We start from the raw sequence: 11,556 nt of genomic DNA on the forward strand, positions 1-11,556 counted from the left end.
TGGCATTTTTGCTCCCTTCTCCCTGAGTTAACCCCTTGCTCTCCCGCCGTTCCCCATCGCGATTTGGGTGAATTTTCCGGCGTTTTCCCCGCTCCGAGCGGCTCCTCTGACCCAGATCTCCCCTCCCACTCCTCCCCACCCCAATTCTGGTGAATTTTCCGCCCCTTCCGCTCCCGGATCCGGGCGCCTCCATCTCCCCTCTCCCTCCCACGCCTCCCCCCCCCCCCGTTTTGGGTGAATTTTTCCCCTCTTTGGGTTCCTGATCCGGGGCCCACGGGCCGGGCGTGATTGGCCGCGTCCGTCACATGGTGAAAGAAACTTTACGGGGTGGCCGCGAGTAGGAGGGCTTTATGGAGCAGAAAAACGACAAAGCGAGAAAAATTATTTTCCACTCCAGAAATTAATGATCATGAGCTCTTATTTGATGGACTCTAACTACATCGATCCGAAGTTCCCTCCATGCGAGGAATATTCGCAGAGTAATTACATCCCCGAGCCCGGCGCGGAGTTCTACGCGCGGAGGGAGCCGGGCGCGTTCCCCCCGCACCACGCGGAGATTTTCGGGGGCGCCCGCGGGGCTTTCCCCGAGCGCCCCTTCGGCTGCGGGGGGCTCCGGGCAGCGGGGGGAGCAGCGGGAGGAGGAGGAGGAGGAGGAGGAGGAGGAGGTGGAGGAGGAGGAGGAGGAGGAGGAGGAGGAGGAGGAGGAGGAGGAGGAGGAGGAGGAGGAGGGAGGCAGCACCTGGCGGAGAAGCCGCAGCTCTGCGAGCCCCCGGGGCCGTGCGCGGAGCCCGAGGGCAGCGCGGGGAAGGCGCCCGTGGTTTATCCCTGGATGAAGAAAATCCACGTCAGCACCGGTAGGACCGGGCGGGAAGCGCGGACGGGGCCGGGCTCGGGCTCCGGGGGCGGCGGGAGCCGCGGTGGGGGCGCCGGGAAACGACTCCGGGCTCGGCCGCGGGGCCCTCGGCGTGCGGGCGGCTCCGCTCGGAAAGAGCTGCACAGATCTGCCTTGGGTTTCCTTCATCATCCTCATCCTGCTCGGAAAGAGCTGCACAGATCTGCCTTGGGGTCCCTCATCATCCTCATCCTGCTCGGAAAGAGCTGCGCAGATCTGCCTTGGGTTTCCTTCATCATCCTCATCCTGCTCGGAAAGAGCTGCACAGATCTGCCTTGGGGTCCCTCATCATCCTCATCCTGCTCGGAAAGAGCTGCACAGATTGCCTTGGGGTCCCTCATCATCCTCATCCTGCTCGGAAAGAGCTGCACAGATTGCCTTGGGGTCCCTCATCATCCTCATCCTGCTCGGAAAGAGCTGCACAGATCTGCCTTGGGTTTCCTTCATCATCCTCATTCCGCTCAAAAATAACTTCATATCTGCCATTTCTGCCCCTCATCATCCTCATCCTGCTCGAAAGGAACTTCACAGATCTGCCTTGGGTTTCCTTCATCATCCTCATTCCCCTCGTAAAGAACTTCATAGATCGGCCTTGTGCTTCCCTCCTCATCCTCACTCCGCTCGAAAGGAACTTCACAGATCTGCCTTGGTTTCCTTCATCATCCTCATCCTGCTCAAAATTAACTTCATTTCTGCCTCTGGTTTCCTTCATCATCCTCACTCCCTTCAGAAATCACTTCACATTCCTGCCTTGGTTTCCTTCATCATCCTCACTCCCTTCAGAAATCACTTCACATTTCTGCCTTGGTTTCCTTCATCATCCTCACTCCCTTCAGAAATCACTTCACATTTCTGCCTTGGTTTCCCTCATCATCCTCACTCCGCTCCAAAAGAACTTCATAGATCTGCCTTGGGCTTCCCTCATCATCCTCATTCCACTCAAAAATAACTTCGTTTCTGCCTCTGGTTTCCTTCATCATCCTCCTCATCCTGCTCAAAAATAACTTCATTTCTTTCTGCCTTTGGCGTCCCTCCTCATCCTCACTCCGCTCAAAAATAACTTCACATTTCTGCCTCTGGTTTCCCTCCTCATCCTGCTCGAAAAGAACTTCATTCCTGCCTTCGGGGTCCCTCCTCATCCTCACTCCCTTCAGAAATAACTCCATTTCTGCCTCTGCTTTCCCTCCTCGTCCTCACTCCTCTGCCCAAACGCAGCCTCGGGCTGGGCTCTGGTTTCCCGCGGCGGCCGCACTTCTCTGCTCAGAACCCAAATTTAATTTTGCCCTTGGTTTCCTTCATCATCCTCGCTCCGCTCAGAGAGAACTTTATTTCCTTCATCATCCTCGCTCCGCTCAGAACCCAAATTTAATTTTGCCCTTGGTTTCCTTCATCATCCTCGCTCTGGTAAGGAATAACTTCAGTTCTCAGCTTGGATTTCCCTCTTCATCCCCACTTTGTCCAGAAATGGTTTTGGCTTTGGTTTCCCTCCTCATCCTCACCCTGCTCAGGAATAACTTTATTTTCCCCTCTGGTTTCCCTCTTCATCCTCACTCCGCCCAAAAATAACTTCAGTTTGGCTTTGATTTCCTTCATCATCCTCGCTTCGTTAAAAAACAGTTTTGGCTTTGGTTTCCCTCTCCATCCTCACTTCTCTGCTCAGAACCAACTTTATTTCCACCTCTACGTTTGATTTCCCTCATCCTCCTCACCCTGCTCAGAAATAACTTTAATTTTCCCTTTGATTTCCCTCATCATCCTCACTCTGCCCACAAATAACTTTAATTTTTATTTTTCCCTTTGATTTCCCTCATCCTCCTCACCCTGCTCACAAATAACTTTAATTTTCCCTTTGATTTCCCTCATCGTCCTAACTCTGATCACAAATAATTTTATTTTTCCCTTTGATTTCCCTCATCCTCCTCACTCTGATCAGAAATAACTTTATTTCTTATTTTTCCCTTTGATTTCCCTCATCATCCTCACCCTGCTCACAAATAATTTTATTTTTCCCTCTGATTTCCCTCATCATCCTCACTCTGATCAGAAATAACTTTATTTTTTATTTTTCCCTTTGATTTCCCTCATCATCCTCACCCTGCTCACAAATAATTTTATTTTTCCCTTTGATTTCCCTTCATCATCCTCACTCTGCCCACAAATAATTTTATTTCTGGCCCCCGTTTCCCCCCTCTGACAAGAAATAACTTCATTTTCGCGCCGCTTTCCCTCTCCCGTTAGAGACAGCTCCGTTCCCACCCCTGCCTCCCTCTGCCCCCACTCTGAAGTTAAAAAATAACTTCATTTTCTGCCCCTTCGGGCCCCATTTCCACCCCATCCTCGCCCGGTCCCTGCTAAAAATTAACTTCATTATTTTCCCTTTCAGCCCCACCCCATCCTCGCTCTTTTTCTCCTCTAAAAATTCGCTTTATTTCTGCTCCTCTGCCTTTGGTTTCTCGGCCAAAAATTCGCTTTATTTCTGCTCCTCCAGCCCCGTTCTCCTGCACCGTCCTCGCTCTGTCCCCGCTAAAAACCAACTTTATTTTCCCGCACCGTCCTCGCTCTTTTTCCCCTCCAAAAATCAACTTTATTCCTCCTCACCATCCTGAAGGAAATCGCTTTATTTTCCCCTCTGTGCCTCTTTTCCCTCCCCATCCTCTCTGCTATAAAATAATTTTATTTTTCCCTTTGGTTTCCGCCCCATCCTCGCTGTCCCGGCTAAAAATTAACTTTCTTTTATAACCCCGTCCTCACTCTATTCCCCACCCAAAAATGAATTTATTTTCCCCTCCCCGTCCTCTCTGCCCAAAATTCACTTTATTTCCCCCTCTCATTTCCCTCCCAATCCTCAATTTATTCTCCATCCAAAATTCACTTTATTTCCCCTTTGATTTCCCTCCCTATCCTCACTTTATTTTTCATCAAAAATTCACTTTATTCCCCCCTTTTTCACTGATTTTTCTCCCCTATCCTCACTTCTATTCTCCACCCAAAATTCCCTTTATTTTCCCCCTTTTTCACTGATTTTTTCTCCCTTTCCTCACTTTATTCTCCATTAAAATTCACTTTATTCCCCCCTTTTTTCACTGATTTCCCTCCCCTATCCTCGCTGTATTCTCCACCCAAAATTCACTTTATTTCCCCCCTTTTTGCCTTTGATTTCCCTCCCCATCCTCACCTTATTCTCCACCCAAAATTCCCTTTATTTCCCCTTTTTCCACTGATTTTTCTCCCCTATCCTCACCTTATTCTTCATCAAAAATTCCCCTTATTCCCCCCCCTTTTTCACTGATTTTTTTTCTCCCTTTCCTCACTTTATTCTCCATTAAAATTTCCCTTTATTCCCCCTTTTTTCACTGATTTTTCTCCCCTATCCTCACTTTTATCCCCCACCCAAAATTCCCTTTATTCCCCCTTTTTTCACCCATTTCCCTCCTCCCCCCCCCCCCCAGAAATTCCCTTTATTTTCCCCTCCCTCGCCCTGCGCTCTGCGCTCGGGAATTTGGATTTTATTTTATTTTATTTTATTTTATTTTATTTTTTTGGGGGGATATTTTAGGATTGGGCCGGGATTCCCCGGCCGGGATTTCCGATGCCAGCGGGGCAATTACACCGCCCATAAATTCGTTTTTTTATGGCCGCGGTCCGCGGGCAGCGGCGCCTGCGGGATCCCGCCATAATTCACTTTTTATTCCCTTTTTATTCCCTTTTTATTCACTTTTTATTCCTTTTTTTTATTCCTTTTTTTTTTTTTTATTCCTTTTTTTATTCCCTTTTTTTCTTTTTTTTTTTTAATTCGCGTTTCTGCAGCCGGGGAAGCCCCGGCCCGAGCTGCCCCCGCCTGGGATTTCCGGCCGCGTTTTGGGGCTTGAAATCGCGATTTTGGGGGTTTGAATCGGGATTTTGGGGGTTTGAATCGGGATTTTGGGGCTTGAAATCGCGAATTTGGGGTTTTAATCGGGATTTTGGGGGTTTTTATCGGGATTTTGGGGTTTTGAATTGCGATTTTGGGGGGTTTTAATCGGGATTTTGGGGGGTTTTAATGGGGATTTTGGGGGTTTTAATCGGGATTTTGGGGGTTTTAATCGGGATTTTGGGGGTTTTAATCGGGATTTTGGGGTTTTTAATTGCGATTTTGGGGGTTTTTAATCGGGATTTTGGGGGTTTTAATCGGGATTTTGGGGGTTTTAATCGGGATTTTGGGGCTTGAAATCGCGAATTTGGGGTTTTAATCGGGATTTTAGGGTTTGAAATCGCGATTTTGGGGGGTTTTAATCGGAATTTTGGGGTTTGGAATCGCGATTTTGGGGGGTTTAAAATCGGGATTTTGGGGTTTAAGATCGGGAATTAGGGGTTTTTAATCGGGATTTTGGGGGGTTTTAATCGGGATTTTGGGGGGTTTTAATCGGGATTTTGGGTTTTTTATCGGGATTTTGGGGTTTTTAATTGCGATTTTGGGGGGTTTTTAATCGGGATTTTGGGGGTTTTAACCGGGATTTTGGGGTTGGAGATCGCGATTTTGGGGTTTAAAATCGGGATTTTGGGGTTTGAAATGGGGATTTTGGGCTTTTTAATCTGGATTTTGGGGTTTAAAATCGGGATTTTGGGGTTTGAGATCGGGATTTTGGGGTTTGAATCGGGATTTTGGGGGTTTTAATCGGGATTTTGGGATTTGGAATGGGGATTTTGGGGCTTTAATTGGGATTTGGGGTTTTAATTGGGATTTTGGCGTTTGAAATCGCGATTTTGGGGTTTAAAATGGGGATTTGGGGTTTTTTTAATCGGGATTTTGGGGGTTTAAATGGGGATTTTGGGGGGTTTTAATTGGAATTTTGGGGTTTTTTAATCGAGATTTTGGGATTTAAAATCGTGATTTTGGGGGTTGAAATCGGGATTTTGGGGTTTAAAATCGGGAGTTTGGGGTTTTTAATCGGGATTTTGGGGTTTAAAATCGGGATTTTGGGGATTGAAATGGGGATTTTGGGGTTTGAAATCGGGAGTTTGGGGTTTAAATTGGGATTTTGGGGTTTGAAATCGGCATTTTGAGGTTTAAATCGGGATTTTTTTTTTTTTAATCAGGATTTTGGTTTTTTTTTAATCGGGATTTTGGGGTTTTTGTCCGGGATTTTGGGGTTTGTGCTCGCGGGGTCGCTCTGCTGCTCCCGGGGGTTTCTTTGGGTTTTTTTTGGGTTTAATTTGGGGTTTTTGTATTTTTTTTGTGCCTTGGGTTTTCTTCTTTCCCTCTCCTTTTTCTTTATTTATTTAATGTAAATTTTCCCCCCCCAGTTTTTCGTGCCTTGGGTTTTCTTCTTCTTTTTCTTCTCCCTTCCTTATTTATTTATTTTTGATTTTTTTAATGCTTTTATTTTGCCCATTGGGTTTTCTTCTCCTTCTTCCTTTCCTCCTTATATATTTTTTTTAATTTTGATTTTTCCACTTTTTTCTTCTTTTGGCTTTTCTCCTCTCTCGCTCCTTTCCTTCCTTACTTATTTTTTTTAATTATTATTATTATTTTCCTGCTTTTATTTTGTCCATTGGGGTTTCCTCTCCTTCCTCTTCTCCTTTCTTTCCTTATTATTTTATTTTATTATTTTATTTTATTTTATTTTATTTTATTTTATTTTATTTTATTTTATTTTATTTTATTTTATTTTATTTTATTTTATTTTATTTTATTTTATTTTATTTTTTATTTTTTTTAATTTTATTTTTCCGGGGTTTTGTCCACTACGTTTTCTTCTCCTTCTCCTTTCCTTCCTTATTTATTTATGTTTTAAATTGAATTTTTCCGCTTTTTTCCTCTGTTCGGTTTCCTTGTCCTTTCCGTCTTTTATTTATTTATTTTATTTTCATTTATTTTCCCACTTTTTATTTTGTCCGTTGGGTTTTCTTCTCCCTCTTCTTTCCTTCCTTATTTATTTATTAAATAATTTAATTTTAATTTAATTTTGACGCTTTTTCCTCTGTTGGGTTTTCCTCTCCTCCTTCCCTCCCTTATTTATTTATTTTTTAAATTCAAATTTTTCCGGATTTTTTGTCCTTTGCGTTTTCTTCTCCTTCTCCTTTCCTGCCTTTCTATATTTAATTTCTGCGTGTGTGATTTTTTTTTTTGGTTGCCTTCCTTTATTTCTTTTCCGGACTTTTTTGGCCTCGTTTTAATTTATTTTTATTTCTTTATTTTCTGTTTATTTAATTTTTTTCTGTTTCCTTTCCTCGTCGTGTTTTTCTCCGTTCATTTGATTATTTTCGTAGGGGCCTTTTTTGCCTTTATTTGATTTATTTGGCGTGGGTTTTTTCCATATTTGTCTTTATTTTGGTCCTTGTTTCCCTTAATCTGAATATTTGCTGTGGTTTTCTATTGTTTGATTTTTTTTCTCATTAATTTCATTTTTTGGCCTTTTTTCCCTGCTTACCTACTTTGTTTATTTTACTTTTTCACCGCGGTTTTTCCCATTATTCTGATTATTTATTAATATTTTTCCCTTTACTTTTTTTTTTGCCTATTTATTTTTCTGTTAACCTTAATTTTTTGCCTGTTTTTTTTTTCCCTGTTAACCTTAATTTTTTCCCTAAGTTTTTTTCCCTTTTAACCTCATTTTTACTGCATTTTTTCCCTGTTACTTTTTTTTTTTTGCCTGTTATTTTCACCTTATCCTCGTTCCCCCCCGTTTCTATTGTTCTGTTAACCCGAATTTTCCCGCATTTTTCTTTCCCATTATTCCGATTTTTTTCACTGTATTTGTTCTTCTATTAACCTGATTTTTGGTGGTTTTTTTTTTTTTCCCCGTATTAATTTGATTTTTGCTTTTCTACTTTTCACCCTTTTTCCTCCTTTCCCTCTCCATATTTCCCTTTATTCCCCCATATATTTTCCCTTTTTCCCCCCTTTTTTCCCCCATACACCCCACTATAATTTTTTCCCTTTTTCTCCCCTTTTTTCCCCCTTTTTTCCCCCTTTTTCCCCCTTTTCTCCCTCTTTTTTCCCCCTATAATTTCCCCCCATTTTTCCCCTTTTCCCCCTATAATTTTTCCCCTTTTCCCCCTCTTTTCTCCTATATACTCCCCTATAATTTCCCTTTTTTTCCCCATACGCCCCCCTATAATTTATTCCCTTTTGCCCCCTATTCCCCCTGTCCCAGTGAACCCCAATTTCTCCAGAGAAGGAATTTCCTCCATTTTTCCCCATTTTCCCCATTATTCCCCCTCTCTTAGTGAACCCCAATTTTTCCACAGAAGGAATTTCACTAATTTTTCCCCATTTTCCCCCATTTTTTCCCCATTTATTTTTCCCAGTGAACCCCAATTTCTCCAGTGAAGCAATTTCCCCCATTTTTTCCCCCATCCCTATGAACCCCAATTTCTCCAGACAAGCAATTTCACCCATTTCCCCCCATTTCCCCCCATTTCCCCCATTTATTTTGAACCCAAATTTCTCCGGACAAGCGATTTCCCCCAATTTCCCCCATTTATCCCCCAGTGAACCCCAATTTGTCGGGCTCGGAGCCCAAGCGCTCCCGCACGGCCTACACGCGGCAGCAGGAGAGGGAATTTCACTCATTTCCCCCCATTTTCCCCCATTTTCCCCCTAATTCCCTTATCCCATTGAACCCCAATTTCTCCAGACAAGCAACGTCACCAATTTCCCCCCATTTCCCCCATTTATTTCCCCAGTGAAGCCCAATTTCTCCAGAGAAGGAATGTCAGCAATTTTCCCCCATTTCCCCCATTTATCCCCCAGTGAACCCCAATTTCTCGGGCGCGGAGCCCAAGCGCTCCCGCACGGCCTACACGCGGCAGCAGGAGAGGGAATTTCCCCCATTTCCCCCCATTTTTCCCCCATTTGCCCCCATCTTCTCCATTTATTTCCCCCATTGAACCCCAATTTCTCCAGACAAGAATTTTCACCAATTTCCCCCATTTCCCCCCATTTATTTCCCCCAGTGAACCCCAATTTCTCTAGAGAAGGAATTTCCCTAATTTCCCCCATTTTCACCCCGTTTATTCCCCCATTGAACCCCAATTTCTCGGGCGCGGAGCCCAAGCGCTCCCGCACGGCCTACACGCGGCAGCAGGGGAGGGAATTTCCCTAATTTCCCCCATTTCCCCCATTTATTTTCCCCTCTGAACCCCAGTTTCTCCAGACAAGAATTTTCACCAATTTCCCCCATTTTCCCCCGTTTATCCCCCAGTGAACCCCAATTTCTCGGGCGCGGAGCCCAAGCGCTCGCGCACGGCCTACACGCGGCAGCAGAGGAAGGAACTTCTCCCATTTCCCCCCATTTATTTCCACAGTGAACCCCAATTTCTCCAGAGAAACAATTCCACTAATTTTCCCCGGTGTTTCCCCCCATTTTTCCCAGTGAAGCCCAATTTCTCCAGACAAGAATTTTCACCAATTTCCCCCATTTTCACCCCATTTATTCCCCCAGTGAACCCCAATTTCTCGGGCGCGGAGCCCAAGCGCTCCCGCACGGCCTACACGCGGCAGCAGGAGAGGGAATTTCCCCCATTTCCCCCATTTCCCCCATTTATTTCCCCATTGAACCCCAATTTCTCCAGAGAAGGAATTTCCCTAATTTCCCCCATTTTCCCCCGTTTATTCCCCCAGTGAACCCCAATTTCTCTAGAGAAGGAATTTCCCTAATTTCCCCCATTTTCCCCCGTTTATTCCCCCAGTGAACCCCAATTTCTCGGGCCTGGAGCCCCAGTGCTCGCGCACGGCCTACACGCGGCAGCAGGGGAGGGAATTTCCCCCATTTTCCCCCATTTATTTCCCCCATTGAACCCCAATTTCTCCAGACAAGAATTTTCACTAATTTCCCCCGTGTTTCCCCCCATATATTTCCCCCAGTGAACCCCAATTTCTCCAGAGAAGCAATGTCACTAATTTTCCCCCATTTTCCCCCATTTTCCCCCGTTTATTCCCCCAGTGAACCCCAATTTCTCTAGATAAGGAATTTCCCTAATTTCCCCCATTTCCCCCCGTTTATTCCCCCAGTGAACCCCAATTTCTCCAGACAACCAATGTCACTAATTTTCCCCCATTTTCCCCCATTTTCCCCCGTTTATTCCCCCAGTGAACCCCAATTTCTCTAGATAAGGAATTTCCCTAATTTCCCCCATTTCCCCCGTTTATCCCCCAGTGAACCCCAATTTCTCGGCGCGGAGCCCAAGCGCTCCCGCACGGCCTACACGCGGCAGCAGGAGAGGGAATTTCCCCCATTTCCCCCATTTTCCCCCGTTTATTCCCCCAGTGAACCCCAATTTCTCTAGATAAGGAATTTCCCTAATTTCCCCCATTTTCACCCCATTTATTTCCCCAGTGAACCCCAATTTCTCTAGATAAGGAATTTCCCTAATTTCCCCCATTTCCCCCCGTTTATTCCCCCAGTGAACCCCAATTTCTCCAGACAACCAATGTCACTAATTTTCCCCCATTTTCCCCCATTTTCCCCCGTTTATTCCCCCAGTGAACCCCAATTTCTCTAGATAAGGAATTTCCCTAATTTCCCCCATTTTCCCCCGTTTATTCCCCCAGTGAACCCCAATTTCTCCAGAGAAGCAATTTCACTAATTTTCCCCCATTTTCCCCCCTATCCCAGTGAACCCCAATTTCTCTAGAGAAGGATTTTCCCCCATTTTCCCCATTGAACCTCAGTTTCTCCAGACAAGAATTTTCACCAATTTCCCCCATTTTCACCCCATTTATTCCCCCAGTGAACCCCAATTTCTCGGGCGCGGAGCCCAAGCGCTCCCGCACGGCCTACACGCGGCAGCAGGAGAGGGAATTTCCCCCATTTCCCCCATTTCCCCCATTTATTTCCCCTCTGAACCCCAATATCTCTAGATAAGGAATTTCCCTAATTTCCCCCATTTTCCCCGTTTATTCCCCCAGTGAACCCCAATTTCTCCAGACAAGAATTTTCACCAATTTCCCCCATTTCCCCCCGTTTATTTCCCCAGTGAACCCCAATTTCTCTAGATAAGGAATTTCCCTAATTTCCCCCATTTCCCCCCGTTTATTCCCCCAGTGAACCCCAATTTCTCGGGCGCGGAGCCCAAGCGCTCCCGCACGGCCTACACGCGGCAGCAGGTGCTGGAGCTGGAGAAGGAGTTCCACTACAACCGCTACCTGACCCGGCGGCGCCGCATCGAGATCGCGCACGCCCTGAGCCTCAGCGAGCGCCAGATCAAGATCTGGTTCCAGAACCGGCGCATGAAGTGGAAGAAGGATCACCGGCTGCCCAACACCAAAACCCGAACGGCGGCGCCCGCCCCGGAGCCGCCGCCGCCGCCGCCGCCGCCGGAGCCGCCGGCCGACATCACCCGCCTGTAACGGGACGGGGCGGCTCCGGCTCTGCCGCGCCGCTTGCGGCGGAAAATTCCTCACGGTCGGGGTTTTCTGCGCGGGTTAGAGCAAAAAAAATCGTAAAGTTCGGGTTTTCCTGCCCCCGGTTGCAGCAGGAAATCGAAAAATTCGGATTTTTCTGCACGGGTTAGAGCAAAAAAATCGTAAAGTTCGGGTTTTCCTGCCCCCGGTTGCAGCAGGAATTCGAAAAATTCGGATTTTTGTGCCCCCGGTTGCAGCAGGAATTCGAAAAATTCGGATTTTTGTGCCCCCGGTTGCAGCAGAAATTTGGATTTTTTTCTGCCTGGGTTGTACAGAA

General features: G+C 46.0%; 1 protein-coding gene across 1 annotated transcript; it reads left to right on the forward strand.

Annotated features, from left to right (window-relative positions):
• The first annotated feature begins 403 nt into the window (after positions 1–403).
• Positions 404–11,225, forward strand: HOXC4 (homeobox C4). Its single transcript, XM_066567737.1, has 3 exons — positions 404–665; positions 708–854; positions 10,921–11,225. The coding sequence occupies exons 1-3, from the start codon at positions 404–406 to the stop codon at positions 11,223–11,225; spliced, it is 714 nt and encodes a 237-aa protein (XP_066423834.1).
• The last annotated feature ends 331 nt before the right edge of the window (positions 11,226–11,556 follow it).

The sequence above is a fragment of the Molothrus aeneus genome, chromosome 30 (assembly GCF_037042795.1).
Source record: "Molothrus aeneus isolate 106 chromosome 30, BPBGC_Maene_1.0, whole genome shotgun sequence".
In the NCBI taxonomy this organism is placed as follows: domain Eukaryota; kingdom Metazoa; phylum Chordata; class Aves; order Passeriformes; family Icteridae; genus Molothrus; species Molothrus aeneus.